General features: G+C 36.2%; 2 protein-coding genes across 4 annotated transcripts; one reads left to right on the top strand and one right to left on the bottom strand.

The window, feature by feature from the left end:
• Window positions 1–3,605: 3,605 nt before the first annotated feature.
• Window positions 3,606–8,665, top strand: LOC109170404 (zinc finger CCCH domain-containing protein 34-like). Its single transcript, XM_019319511.1, has 7 exons — window positions 3,606–4,157; window positions 4,243–4,388; window positions 4,637–4,702; window positions 5,919–6,038; window positions 6,163–6,495; window positions 6,588–6,905; window positions 7,597–8,665. The coding sequence occupies exons 1-7, from the start codon at window positions 4,064–4,066 to the stop codon at window positions 7,939–7,941; spliced, it is 1,422 nt and encodes a 473-aa protein (XP_019175056.1). The 5' UTR covers window positions 3,606–4,063; the 3' UTR covers window positions 7,942–8,665.
• Window positions 8,666–10,450: 1,785 nt separating this feature from the next.
• LOC109170405 (proline-rich receptor-like protein kinase PERK3) lies at window positions 10,451–13,268 on the bottom strand. Of its 3 annotated transcripts, XM_019319513.1 has the most exons (8): window positions 12,378–13,268; window positions 12,069–12,304; window positions 11,841–11,967; window positions 11,690–11,761; window positions 11,398–11,587; window positions 10,983–11,115; window positions 10,640–10,887; window positions 10,451–10,595 (listed from the first exon to the last, which is right to left on the bottom strand). In XM_019319513.1, coding segments are annotated over exons 1-8 (1,182 nt in total). In that variant the 5' UTR covers window positions 12,553–13,268; the 3' UTR covers window positions 10,451–10,594. The 3 variants fall into 3 exon arrangements, with proteins under 3 accessions (XP_019175058.1, XP_019175057.1, XP_019175059.1); XM_019319512.1 differs by having other exon boundaries at window positions 10,481–10,887; XM_019319514.1 differs by having other exon boundaries at window positions 10,481–10,887; window positions 12,069–12,296; window positions 12,378–12,468.
• Between the last annotated feature and the right edge of the window lie 1,398 nt (window positions 13,269–14,666).

The raw sequence follows: 14,666 nt of genomic DNA, 5'->3' as shown, positions 1-14,666 counted from the left end.
TAAATTAGTTTAGGTTTTTCATATTTGGTCAGTTCAAACAGAAAAATATCAATGAACTGTTTTTATTAAGAATTGAATTGAAAATCTTTTTGTTACCCAGTTAACTATACGATCAATTAAATTGGTTCGGGGTTGTTCCATTAGTATCATTACCGTATAATATACAACTATGCTGTTATACGTAGTTTTCTACGATTTTCAACAACGTTAATTCTCTTCCTGCAAAATTTCCAATGTTATAAATTGGCTAAACGACTTAACCTATACTATGATACGATCTAAACTCTTAATTAAGTGCATTCTTAATCAGATCATTTTTATCCTAAAATACGTAAATTGTCATAGACACATCAACTTGAAAAAATAATTGCACCATTATTAATGCTAACCTTATTACTATTAGAGAAAAAAGGGGGCCATGCCACTATTATAGCAGGGAGACATTTGATACTATACGTATGTACAAGATTAGTTCAATCCGAATTTTACTTCTTTTACAAAAAAAATCTTGATATGACAATAAGTAATTGATTACAAAAAAAGAAGGACATGTGATATATGTTTGTTTGTTTATTTATTACGGATCTTAAAATTATATTGACTCAATGTACATGCTCACGAATCTAATAATGAATTTATAGGATTCAAGATATAAGAGCATCTACAATTGTGTTTTTTTTGGAGAGAAAGAACTTGAGGGTATATTTTTAAACAAATTAGGAGGGAGAGGGGGGGGGGGGGGGTGTTTAGAGGGGTTTTTTCCTTCTATTTTGGTTTTTTTTTTTTTGTGGGGCCCCTTATAATGTTAAAAATTGAGAATGAACACCGCATGTGCACGTCTAGTGCACTTGTTGTGCCCAACTATTGTGTGCACTGCACGCGCTAGTTGGGCGCGTGTATGTGCCTTTTTTTTTTTTAATTGTCGACATCAATTTTTCATTTCTTTTCTTTTTCTCTCTCCTCTCATACTAAATTTGTAAAAAAACTTTAAAAAAAAAAAACAAAAAAAAAAAAACAAAAAAGCAACACAAATGAGGTTGCTTTAACTTAGCAAAATGAAGAAACTTGAGATTGAAACCACAACATAGAAATATGGAAAAACAAAATAATTATGATGTTAGTGTTAGGACAAACAAAACAATAACGTAGTGGGCACACAATATATACTTTTCAGTGTATCAACTTACGTACAACTCTACAAGAGGCGTCAGGGGACGATATCGTTATTACACATAAACTATATTCTTAAAGTCTAAAAATGCCCATTAACCTTGAAATAACAATATTAGACGGCATAAGATTACGTATTGCTTACGCTCTGTATATCGTATACCTACATTTGGCGCAAAAAAAAAAAAAAAGAAAAAAAAAACTTTACTTTGTTTTACTCCTTGGATTAAAATCTTAGCATCCATTAATGTACTTGAGATTGACTTGACAACTTTGTATTTCATTAATTAATTATTCATTTTCAATTAGGTTCTGTTTTATACTCAAATTAGAAACTCTTTAGAATTTAGTATCTAAGTTATGTTCTCATTAATTTAAAGTCGAATTGATATTAATACTTTCACTTTATATCTTTTTTCATAAGGTTCAAATTTCGTTTTGAAGGAGGACCTGTCTCAATAAAAAATCTAATTAAATGAAGTTTTATCTCAATGAAAAATATAAACTAATAGTTAAATTGTATATTTATTATTTATATATTATATGCTTAATACATTAATTACGTTTGCAGGTCAATTATTTATTATTGGTTACTTCATAAAATTTGAAAAAAAGTCTCTTATGTTTTGTTTGGTTCATGAATTTTATTTTATTTTTCTTCAACCTAGCAAGATAAAACTACCTCATATAAATTGATTGTATTAAATATACTTTGGAGATGAAAGTTTTGAAACAATGCTTATTTAAACATTGATATAATATTTATTATAATAAAATATATAATTATAATATTTTAACTTAAATTTGTATTTATAATATTTTAGGTTATTATATTTTAATGTATAATTTATAATATTATACTTTATAAATCATCATCATCATCATCATCATTATTATTATGTAAGGGCATGTTGATCTTTATATTCATTTATTTTTTACAATTTCAAACCCAACCAAACAATTAAATTAATATTTTAAAATTTATATTCCACCAACCAAACAACTGAATAAATCTTTTCAGTAATTTTTTCAATGAAATTTAAATTTAGTTATATTTCTCCTCAATTAATAGTTGGATGACATTTATTAGTTAAATATTATACGCTCAATACACTAGTCATGGTTGTAGGCCTATTACTTTTTGATAGCTATTATCTCATACTAAATTGAAAAATGCATTCTCGATTCTATCTTAACTAATAAACTAAACTTACATATGGAATCTAATCATGTTTGTGTTTTCGGGTTTGGATTGAACATGAAACCTCTGGTTAAACTGAAAGAGATCAATGTCATCTCATTTATGCTTCATAGGTTGATTGATTATACATTTATTGTTATTATTATTTGTAAACTTAGGTGATTCTAACTTCGTCGGACTAATCTCAAGCCCATAAGGTTATATGATCAATAATCTTATTTTCTTAGAGAGCAACCACAATAGTGATTTTTGCTCAGTTGTTGAGGAGAACATAGCTTATGTGGAGAAGAGAGAAGATTTGGAGATGCCTGCAAGATATTGGTTTTTTGCAATCGTTATGCCATGGAATCGTGTTCGCCATCCATGGTGAACACAGTCCCAAACGATCACGGTGCCCGTAAGTGGCACCGTTATCTTCCACCAATCTTTAAAAAAAATAAATAAATTAATTAACATCGCGACTTTTCTTCTTCATTTTTACATTTCGTGGTTTCACTTCCTCTTCGCGCAAGTTTCTTCAACACTCATAAATTATAAATGTGCAGACATGAATTTATGAATGTGCAATTATGAAATTATAAAGAAGTTTAATTAACAGTTATGAAATTATGAATTTTCTTTTATGAAATTATGAATTTTCTGTTATGAGATTATGAATTTACAGAAAATTCATAATTACATAACTGTAAATGCATAATCTCATAACAGAAAATTCATAATTTAATAAATGTAAATTCATAATTTGAACATAGAATGCAAAACGCTGTTAACAGCACATTAACTAATTTTAATTTTTTTTTCCGTAAAAACGACGTCGTTTTAGAACGTGTTCACAAAACATGGTGAACACGTTTCCACGGCATAATTTACAGGTTTTTTTGTGAGTCTTGTAAGAGAGAGAAAGTGGAGAAGAAAGGCCCACTATTGTGCTGCACAGCCGAGCGCATGCAGTGCACATGCTGGCTAATACGTTAAATGCTTTGTTTTTTTTAATCTTTTTGCGTCGCTTTTTTTTTTTTTTTAATTTTTTTTTTTCATTCTTCTCTCCCTTTTCTCTCTTAATTAGCACTTCAAAAACCACAAAAAACTATTTAGTTGTCGTATAAAATTAATAAATTAATAAATAATCATATCATATCATAAATGAAAAAGGCAAACGCCAAAGAGGAGAAAAAGTGGGAGAGAATTCACACGCACACAAAAGAGCCCAAAGGGAGAAAAAAAAACACACACAAATACAGTCACACAGTGTGTGTGAGATATAGAGAGAGAAAGAGGGAGAGAGAGAGAGAAATAGGAAAAAAAGAAAAAAGAGAAAAGCAGAGGAGCACTAGACTAGATCACTAGAGAGGGTAGAGAGCTTCAACCCACCCACCCATCCCACCCCCCCTTTCGTCTCCACCCGGCACTCACTTTCTCTCTCTAAAACTCCCAAAACTAAACTGATCAAACCAATATTTTTCATAGCTCTACAAACACCATCCCCCACGCACACACACTCTCTCTGTCTCGCACACACACTGTCTGTAGATACGTATACAAGATATATAATCCGTACATATATACATCTCTCGTTCGCTCTCTCTCTCTCTCTCTCTCTCTTTCGTTCGTTCTGTATTGTGCATAGGTGTTGGTATATATATATATTTATAGAGAGAGAAAGAGAGAGAGGGAGGGAGGAGTGGGAGGAGAATGGAGAGGTCTAGTGGGACCCAAGCAATGGAGGGGACATCGGTGGATCCGGTGGCGGAGTGGATGGCGCCGGGCGGCGAGACGGGGCTCGAAGGTCAGTTGCATTTCAATTTCGTGTCGAATTTCCCGGATTTTGCGGTAATGTGGATCGGAATTTAGTGGTTTAACTGTGAATGCAGAGCCTATGTGGCAGTTGACACTCGGCGGTGGGTCCGAATCCTACCCGGAACGCCCCAACGAGGCCGATTGTATTTATTACTTGAGGACAGGTTTCTGTGGCTATGGCGATCGCTGTCGGTTCAACCATCCCCGAGACCGTAGTTTGGTAAAACTTCTCCCTCAATTTCTTAATTTTTCCGGACAAAGTTTCAATTTTTAAGGGTTGTTTTGTTGGGAATTTGGCGTGATCATTGTTTTTGAAAGCGCAATTCTGCGCAGATTGTGTTTTTACTGGTTTTTGTGTGTAGATTTGATGATAAGGATCGAGTCTATTGATGGGAAGATCTTCAATTGTGAGTAAAAATTGGAAATTTTGACATGCATTGACTGAATTTTATTGTTTAACTGATTTAGACTGTGGGAGCTATGAGGTCTAGTGGGGCAGAGTACCCAGAAAGAGTGGGTCAACCAGTTTGCCAGGTAAATTTCCTTAAATACCTGTTAGCTATTGGTTGTAGAATTCTGGCCGTTTGCTGAATTACTAACAATGAGAATATATAGTTTCTGGACATTGTTCTGTTATAATGTTTTTGGTTGCTTGTTGTCAGGTTCTAAGACTTCAGCTTTGGCTGTTAATCCTGTTATAATGAATTTGTCTTTTTTCCCTCATTTGGAAACATGATCTTTAAATGACATCCTATTGTTCTTTATTACCATGTGTCGACATTCTGTTGATGATGCTGTTGAGAATGAACTCTGTTTGTTTTCAAGTGATTTTGATTTTGTCATATTTGAACTTCTGCTCTTGTTGTCATGAATTAGTTTTTATCCATCCTTTGGAGATATGCTCTGTCAATGGAAGCTTAGCATCTGACCTTATATTGATGGTGCTGTTCAAAATGTATTTTTATGGTACTTCTGAATGCTTAACAAGGAAAGATGGAAGTTTATATTTTTCTGAAACATTATGGTTTCTCTTCTTATTTTCCCTTCATTTTGGGTATTTTGATTGAATTTCTTTTGAGTCTGAATACATCTCTTAAATGTGAATGATGCTTCCTTTTTTAAAAATGGGCAATGGGAACTACACATGGTAGAATATACTATGATTTTTCGTCAACAATTGTTTCATAAGTACCAAAGATTCATCCTTTTGGTTGATTCTTGGATGGGAATGGTAAGTAATTGGTGGAACTCTTATTGGTACATCTTTCTTTTGTTATTTCTGTTAATATGTTCTACTATTGATAATAAAGCAGGTTTAATTCCTTTCCTTAAATGCTTGAGATGAGTTTCTATTTCCTTAAATACTTGAGATGAGTTTCTTTATAGAATGTGAAGATGTTGTTCTTGATGAATGTGGCATTTCCTAGTTTCTGCTGTGTTGTTGATATAGAAAGTCTATATCATCTTCCAAGTTGATATAGGAATTCTAATCTGGTTGGTCCAAGTTTGTTCATCTTATTGTATTGTATTGTTCTCAAATCATAAGGTCTTATATTGCCTTAAAAGAACTTGTTCAGTTTTTCTATATTCACATGACTTCTGTATGGTATCTGTTGAGTATCGATTCTGTAAAACAGAGCCCATTCAACAGTTTCTTGTTATGGGGGAGGTACTTATATATATATATGATACGAAAGCCAATTATACCATTTCTGGCTGGTTTATAGTTTTCTCTGTTCTTAACTTGTAGTACTATATGAGGACGGGAATGTGTAAATTTGGTGCTTCTTGCAAGTATCACCATCCAAGACAGGGAGGTGGATCTCCTGCTCCAGTAGCTCTGAATATTTATGGATGCCCATTACGTCCGGTTCGCATTTTTTTTGCTTTCTATTCTTCAAACCTTCCGTTTTGTTGTAAATCTGATTGTTGTTCTGGTGCTACTTTTCAACTATGCTTCTGCGTTTGGCTCATAATTTTTTTTTTTTTATCAGGGTGAAAAGGAATGTTCATACTATGTAAAAACAGGGCAGTGCAAATTTGGGATCACCTGTAAATTCCATCATCCACAGCCAGCTGGCATACAAGTTCCAGCACCAAATCCTGGGCCTGGACCTTTGCCTGCACCAACAGCTGTTCCTCCACCGGCTATTTATCCTATTATGCAGTCTCCTGTTCAATCATCTCAACAGTATGGGATAATGCCTGGAAACTGGTCAGTCCCCAGGCCAGTTCTGTTTCCAGGTTCATACATCCCTGGAACTTATAGTCCTATGCTGCTTCCCCCTGGACTGGTTCCAGTTCCAGGGAGTTGGACTCCTTACCCGGTAGATATTTTGAAATTTTACTATGTTACTATTAGTTTAGAATTTGCTTGAAATGATGTAATCTTTGTGTTGTAATTGAATTTTTCCTACAGGCACCCCTTAGTCCAGTTGCCTCTCCTAATACTCAAACCACTTCTGGAGCTGGATCGGTTTACGGCTTTACACAATTATCTTCTTCAGCGCCAGCCTATTCAGGAACATATGTATCTGTTGCATCTTCTGTCACTCCTTCAGCAGGTAGCCAGAAAGAGCATGCATATCCCCAAAGACCTGGTGAACCTGAATGCCAACATTACATGAAAACGGGGGATTGTAAATTTGGATCTTCATGCAGATACCATCACCCTCCAGATTGGAGTGGACCAAAAACAAATCTTTTACTTGGCCCAATGGGCCTTCCACTACGCCCGGTAAGGCTCAGTATAAGTGTCTAACTATGTTCAGAGTGGTAAGAGCATTTTTGTATGTGCAATTGGAATTTTAACTATCTTCACTGCGAAAAGTATCGTTAGCCTCTTTTGTGTTTGTATAATTCTTTCTTTATCTTTTACTCATAAATTTTCTTCCCATTTAAAAGTTTATTATTTTATGGTGTTACATACGTTGTTCTCTTTCTAAATTTCAATGCTAAGAATATTTGACCTATTTTTTTATTCCTTATTTACAGGTTATTTTAGTAATCTATGTATTTAATTTATTAAGTTGCTCTACACTTTGTAAATTTGAGAAGGTAAAGAAACATAAAAGGAAATTTTAATTATTATTCAACTAGTTTTCATTTGGTTGGTATTTGTATGAGCTTAAACATTAAATCAGGCAATGTGTGCAATGTGAAGAACGTGAAAGAAATGCTTCCATACCACATAACATAGGTTACAAAATTACCTTTATGTCATGTTTACTTTGTGCTTCTGTCATTTTTATAGACACTCTCTCTCTTTTATATTCGTGACTTGAACGCCACTCATATACTTGGTCTAACATTGGTTAAATGACATTCTCTTGCTATTATAGAAAATCTTAATAAGCTTACGTCTTCTCTTGCTTGCTTGTTGAATATGCTCGATGATTTAATTGCTTGTACTTGTTGATTGCCTTCAGGGTGCACCGATTTGCTCTCACTATTCAGTAAATGGTGTCTGCAATTTTGGACCTTCGTGCAAGTTTGACCATCCAATGGGAACGATCAGTTATAGCCCATCCGCATCTTCACTTGCTGATATACCTACTGCTCCCTACCCTGTTGGATCTGCCATTGGTAATTTGGCTCTGCCATCCTCGGGTTTGAGGCCTGACCTTATTTCTGGATCCAACACCCGGACATATTCGAAGACTGGTCCCCCCGCCCATTCTGGTACTCAGCAGTCTGGACAACAGAGTTTTTCATCGAGTGGAGGCAGTAGTACGGGTCATGGACATGGAGGTGAGGTTTCCACATCAAGCTAAAAAGATTAAGTGGTCATGTTTTTTCATCGCTCAACGACCATGACCATGGAGTAGCGTTATTATATTTTTGGTGCTAGTCGTCTACCTTTAGGAACCTTGTCTTGGTCATCCACAGTTTTCATCCCCTCAGACGTAGCACACCCCGTAGCTCTGTTCATCATCTCTATGTTCATAGAACCTCATTACATGGCAACCCCGTTTTCCATTTTGAATAAGTAAAATATCCATTCTTCAAAGATCCCACAATCCTCGGTATAGACGTGTAGCTAGCTTCTGAATAACAAGAAACAAACCCGCCTTCTGAACTAGGAGAATTTGCACCCATGCTCAATTTTTGGAGCTTCTTGTTTATTTATGTTGTAGTCTTCTTTTTGGAACAAAAACCTTGTGGTCTCAACTCAAGACAAGATTCAAGATTCAAGATTCATGCCTCCGGTTTAATCCATCTCGCCATTCAGAACGGGCTTCCAATTTGACTGAGTGAGTTTCAAGTTCTCCTTGTTCTTCCACCCTTTTTGTCTGGGGCTTTGTTGTGCAAAAAAACAAAAAGAATGATTCTGAGAACTACAAGCAAGGCAATGTAATGCTGCCTTCTTTATTGGACAAGATCTATACTTGTGTTGTGTTGTGATATATAATTTGCTTTGACTTCATAAATTTTATCACTATATACACACATCTTATGGGAAAACCTTAGTTTTGTATGCAAAATGCATTTTGATTTCATCCATCTCACCTTATTACTACCACTCATTATTTAGTGAGAACATGTTGCTTTAGGGTTTTCTTTACTTTTGGCTGTAGCATTGGTGGTCTTTGTGAGTCTGCATTTGCTTTATATACACATATAATAATGTCATCAGCACAATTTCCCATAGGAATTGTTAGGAAATTGTTTTGTGTACGCCCTGGGTGGTGCATTTTTGTATACCTAATGGTGAACCTGCAAGGGATCTGCATTTGAATCAGTATATATATATATATATATATATATATATATATATATATATATATATATATATATATATATATATATATAATCAAGTGAAAATCAAATTTAACTTGCGAACTTGTGAAGGATTGCATCGTAATTATTACATGATTGCACTGCTATGGCTAACAGACATTGCGGGAGGACCTTACGGTGCGATTGTATTTGGGTGTGGTGCAATCATGTAGGAGGACCTTGCGGTGCAATCGTATTCGGGTGCAGTGCAATTCTTCACAAGTTCGTAGGTTAAGATTGGTTCAGATGCGGGTATAGCTTTTCGTGTGCTTATGTGTGGTTGACACACCTTAAGCATTAAAATAATGCACTTAAGTACATAAATCACGCACCTTAAGCACACAAAAAAAGCACCTTAAGAACACAAAATACGCACCTAAAGTTTTAAAATGGTACACTTTAAGTACACAAACCACACAACTTAAGCACACAAACAAGGCACCTTAAGAACACAAACCACTCACCTAAAAGTTTAAAATGGGGCACCTTAAGTTTCAACAACTATCTTAAACATACAAATCATGCACATTAGGAAGGAAAACCATGCATCTAAAGCTTTAGTTGACGCACCTTAAGTTTCAATACTGACGCATTTTAAGCACACAAACCACACACCTTAAGAAGGAACACTACACACCTAAGAAATCAAAGGCCAACCGCACGGGAACATATATATATATATATATATGGCATGCAGATGTCGAAAAGTGACCACAAAAGACATTAATAAAGAAGTGCAGAAACAAAAGCTTGATGAACACATTACACATGGAAAGCAACATGGATCAAACTTAATATTCTAATAATAAACCAAGCTTGGTGGGGGCAACAAGTATAAAATTTCAACTTCCAACACACACCTTTTTAGCTCTTTTCCCTTTGATTAATCAAACCTTTAATCACATGCGTGACTGGTCCGGTCTTGAGAACAATATGGGATGACCGACAATATTAATCTAATCAAAATGGTCAACTCTTTTTTAATTAAATTAAACCCCACAAGTTTTGAATAGAATACTAAGACTGGGTTTCATGTCTGGAGACACCTCTTCTAGAAAATCTATGGCTCCTTCACACATGCACAGTATTCAAGATTTGAAACTGATGGAGATTCCAAAGGACCGGGCCCCTTTTTTCACATTACTATATAGTTTATTATACTACATACCTACTTCAAATTTAAAACCAAAATACCAATAAAATAGTGATTGTTAAATCATTCATGGTTCAAGTGTCAGGATCAACCTTTTCATATTATTCTCAAATTCACCTTTTTGAATCACCCAACTCAAAAACCTATTATTTGCTTTTAAATGCTAAACGGTCTGCGAATATAGTCGTTCACATCTTAGTTAGGACACCATTTTTTGGATAGATTGTATGGAATAAAAATTTATGACTGCAGACTTTATCGAATCTTAATACGTTTTCGAAGTTTACAAAAAAGTTGACAGATCTCTCCAATTCACTTCACAATTTTTTTCAGAGATAACCCAAAGTATCCACCGTCGAACACAGTTACTGATACCTTCGTTGAATTGTGAACCATAATAGATAACACATATACACTATTCATACATGAATTGTAAATTAAACCACAAATAATATTGCTATTAATTACATCAAATCAAACACTGCTTCCAAATCTCTGCCATATCTAATTAAGCTACAATAATATTTGGTTGGTTATCTTAGTTGGTGAATAGCTGACTTCCCAGAGTGAGAGTTGCAGAAGCTTCTCCCATGGCAGTAGAGCCCATGATCTCTTTCTCCAGAATTCTCTCAGCTTCAACTGCTACCATGTCCATATTGGGCCTTTCTTTCCCAGGAAAACTTGTGCATCTCATTGCTAGCCTTATCAAGTCTCTCATTCCCTCTGCACTGTACTTCCCCATCAGCCTATGCTCCACTAAATCATCTGAACTTAAATGTGCTTCCACCTTTAATTTGCAATCATCAAAAGCTTTAGATCGAGTTTAAGCACTGTTTTGCATGGTTATGGAGATAGAGTGAGAGTGTTTTTGCATATATATACCCATTGAAGCATGGTTTGGTTTGATCCCAAACCGCGAATATGTGCAGCCTCTCTTCCTGTTATCAGCTCCCAGAGGAACACCCCGAAGCCATAAATGTCGCTTGCCTCAGAGAATACACCACTTTGGTTCACCCTACCACATTCATGTTCATGTCAAGATTAGTGTTGGGCCGAGGCCTGAATAGCCAAGTCTAGCACCAGATGGCTAAGAGACTGTTGGGCAGAGACCTGAAGGGCCAAGTCTAGCACCAGATGGCTAAGAGACTGTCGGGCAGAGACCTGAAGGGCCAAGTCTAGCACCCACTATAGCTTTTGGCGTAGCGATAATCTTTTGATCTTAACAATTAGTCATTACTTGATGTGTGTGTGTGTGTGTGTGTGTTGAAATTGAAATGAAATAGGTAGTGTTGTTTACTCGGGGTCGATGAAGGGAGACGGTTGGATGGAGTGAGAAGGGCCTGCAGCATCATGGTTGATCTCTTTAAGCAGACTTGAAATCCCAGCATCTGCAACTTTAGGAATGAAGTTCTCATCAACCAACACATTGCCTGTCTTGAAGTTTCCATGAACAACTGGGGGGCACTGCCCATGCAAATGGCACAAACCTGTGCCAATAAACAACACCAAAAACATTATAAGTCCTATGTTTCTTGATCCTTGGTAAAACAAAAGTCAGTTGTTATGTTAGATCATTCATTCATTCATGCCTTTAGCAGTCCCAGAAGCAATGGAGAGCCTTTGCTTGAATTCCAGCTTTGTTGAGGAATCCCTTCCCATCCCTGCCAAGTTCAATGATCAATCCGAGATAACAACATAACACGCGGATTAAAGAATCCAATTGCCAGTAATGAGTCCTACCATACAAGTGATTACACATTGTTCCATTTGGCAAATATTCAAGAACCAGGATTTGGTATCCATTCTCCTGGCAGTAGCCTAGGAGATTGACTAGGTTGCGGTGTTGTGTCATCGACAAACGAGCCACCTAGACATCATCAAAGTCAAATAAAACCGGGCGTCACATATTTCTTGATCCAAATACTAAGATGTTAGGCCTTTGATCATCTCAGAAATGTGAGTTTATACCTCTTCACTGAATTGTTGCCTAGGAGGAGCCGAACGTGTTTTGATGGCCACAATGGTTCCATCAAAGAGGAAGCCTTTAAACACGAGACCAAAGCTCCCACACCCAATCAGATTACTCTCATCAAAATTCTTGGTGGCTTGTTCCAGTTCCTGCATTCTAAACACCCTCGCCCCCTCGGGAACGCCCCCTCGAGCCAGAGCCAGGGACGAGACAGGTCCTCCTGTTTTCTGTTCCACTATAATGCTCAAATTAGAAGAAACCAAAACAAAAACAAAAACAAAAAACAACAAAACAGGATTATGGTATACCTGGTGCAGATGGATCTGAGGAAGCTGTGTCTGAATTCCTGTTGGAATACCTCTTATAGTGAAACATACAAAAACAGACCAAGATTATGACCCCCATTAGTACCAATGCCCCTCCAATCCCCCCTGCAATGGCTGCAAATGAACTTGCTGTACTGGAAATCATCTCTCCCACCATCAACTCACCTTAGAAGTTAGAAGCATTGATCTTTGGAGAATGAAGAGATTGCTGCCCACATTAACTTTTTTCCCAGTGGAAGGCTTACATGCTTCATATGCTTTGTTTGAGACAGGAACAGGAGGACAATGTTGGTTAGTGGCCCTTTGGATTGAAGATTCCCAGGTACAATATGGCTGGTTGTGAGGTAATATTGTTTCATTGGAAGCTGGATGATCTCAAGCATCTGCTTGGGGAACAGAAAACTAGGGTTAATATGCAATGCTGCCAAAACTCTTCCATATGACAACTCATCCCTCTCTGCCTTTTCATAAACATTGATAAATCCAAATTCTTCAAGGATCTTTCTTAAGGACAAACAGACAAGTGGAAAAAAAAAGCCCTTAATCTAATGTCATAAACACACCTGTTTTTCATCCCCCAAAAACATATATATACATACATACCAGTGTGTATGTATGTACACAAATATAAGTAGTTCAGATTCCTAGGCTCAGGCAGGCAGTGGAGATTGAAGAAGCAGCAAAGAACAAACATGGACACTGAGGATTGTTCATGCTACATAGCAAGAGTATCTATCAGGTGAGAAATAATGACTGTCAAGAAACACAATTATTATAAAGTTTGTGATTATTCATCATTCTACTCCCTGCTGACCATATCAATATCAAAATTTGATCCTTTTTCACTGTAATCAATTTGGTTTGAGAACTTCTGTTGGGGGTTAATTCAGAAATTCTAAAAAGCACAATGGGGAATTAATATATATATTTTTTATCCAGAACCCCTAACCTCTGATTGATTAAGGTTCCCAATGAGAATCAAACTTTCACAATGCCATTGAAGCAAAACTTTAGGGTGATTGGTCGAACCAATTGAGCTTAAGTACAGCAAAGATTAAAACTTTATGTGAAGGGAGGGGTTGGGGTGGGGGGGAAATCAAACATCCATATCAACTGTTGTAAAAGTTTTGATTTTTACTAGGATGTAGACACTGGGAAAACAGACTTTTACTGGACAGACATAATTATTGAGAGAGATCAAAAGGAAAAAAGTAAGTGGGTTATCAGTCTATCATTTCTTGGTCTTTTGTTTGTAATGACTGTATCTGCCCTTTTGCCTGCTTTTTTGTCATATGACCTGGAAAGAAAAGAATGGGGTTTACCATTTCTTTTCCTTTGATTGAGACTCCCCCCTTGTGTGAGCCCCATGACAGCTGAGCACATCAGACCTGGAATTTTTTTACTGTTTGGTTAAATTAGAATCTAAGATTAGGCTAAAGTCTGGACCAAACTACATTAAAAGACTGAATCCAATTAATTAATTAGCTAGAGTTGTTGAAATTTACCTGCATCAAGAGGTGCTATATCCCACAGAATATAGTTGAGAAGTGTAATGGGTAATTATTATTATGACTAGATTTAGATGAGGGCAGGGAGGATTAGGGGTGTGAGATTATTCCTTGCCCTTGTTGTTGTCTTGTTGTGTTTTGTGTTTGGGGGTAGAGAGTGCAAAAAGGTATGGAATTGGTGGAAATGTACTGTTGATGTTTTGTTTAGATGTGAAAATTGCAAAGGAGCATGTCAGTGAAAGAGTTGGTAAGCATTTCTTGTATGTATCTGCTTCACCTGTCCCACTTTATACCAGATTATCATCAGCATTCACTGTGCCATTCACATTGCTCATTGCTTCTCTCTCTCTCTCTCTCTCTCTCTCTCTCTATATATATATATATATATATATATATATATATATATATATATATATTGTTCCCAAAAAGGTTGAATCTCTAATCCGGCCTGACAGAGCATCTGTGAAGATTCTTTGCTTACTGAGCACAAGGAGCTCATGTTGAGATGTTGGTCTCACACTGCTGCTGGTGAAATTCGATCCTGAGTCATTGTTCCCAAACTTCACCCATGTGACCAACTGAGTTGCCCATGCGGGCTCTCTCTATATATTTATGTATATGGGAGAGGCAATTGTTGGTTGGCTTTTAACTTTCTTGGTTTAAACCGATCAACTAAGACTGGTTTACTTAATTGTGATCATTTTTCGGCTAGGGTCACAAGGCGGAATTTACCCAATGCAAACCCTCGGGTGGTGATTGCAGG

The sequence above is a fragment of the Ipomoea nil genome, unplaced genomic scaffold, assembly GCF_001879475.1.
Source record: "Ipomoea nil cultivar Tokyo-kokei standard unplaced genomic scaffold, Asagao_1.1 scaffold3321, whole genome shotgun sequence".
Classification (NCBI taxonomy): domain Eukaryota; kingdom Viridiplantae; phylum Streptophyta; class Magnoliopsida; order Solanales; family Convolvulaceae; genus Ipomoea; species Ipomoea nil.
The sequence above is the reverse complement of the archived record's forward strand: the minus strand, read 5'-3'. Positions and strand labels throughout refer to the sequence as shown.

What these genes read in the sequence shown, in the direction of transcription:
- LOC109170404 (XM_019319511.1), top strand. Translation starts at nt 4,064, where the DNA reads ATGGAGAGGTCTAGTGGGACCCAAGCAATGGAGGGGACATCGGTGGAT. An exon ending in ATCCCCGAGACCGTAGTTTG is followed by an intron (nt 4,389 to 4,636) that starts GTAAAACTTCTC and finishes TAACTGATTTAG; the next exon opens with ACTGTGGGAGCTATGAGGTC. An exon ending in GGAGTTGGACTCCTTACCCG is followed by an intron (nt 6,496 to 6,587) that starts GTAGATATTTTG and finishes TTTTTCCTACAG; the next exon opens with GCACCCCTTAGTCCAGTTGC.
- LOC109170405 (XM_019319513.1), bottom strand. Translation starts at nt 12,552, where the DNA reads ATGGTGGGAGAGATGATTTCCAGTACAGCAAGTTCATTTGCAGCCATT. An exon ending in GGCAACAATTCAGTGAAGAG is followed by an intron (nt 11,968 to 12,068) that starts GTATAAACTCAC and finishes GATGATGTCTAG; the next exon opens with GTGGCTCGTTTGTCGATGAC. An exon ending in AATGTGTAATCACTTGTATG is followed by an intron (nt 11,762 to 11,840) that starts GTAGGACTCATT and finishes TGAACTTGGCAG; the next exon opens with GGATGGGAAGGGATTCCTCA.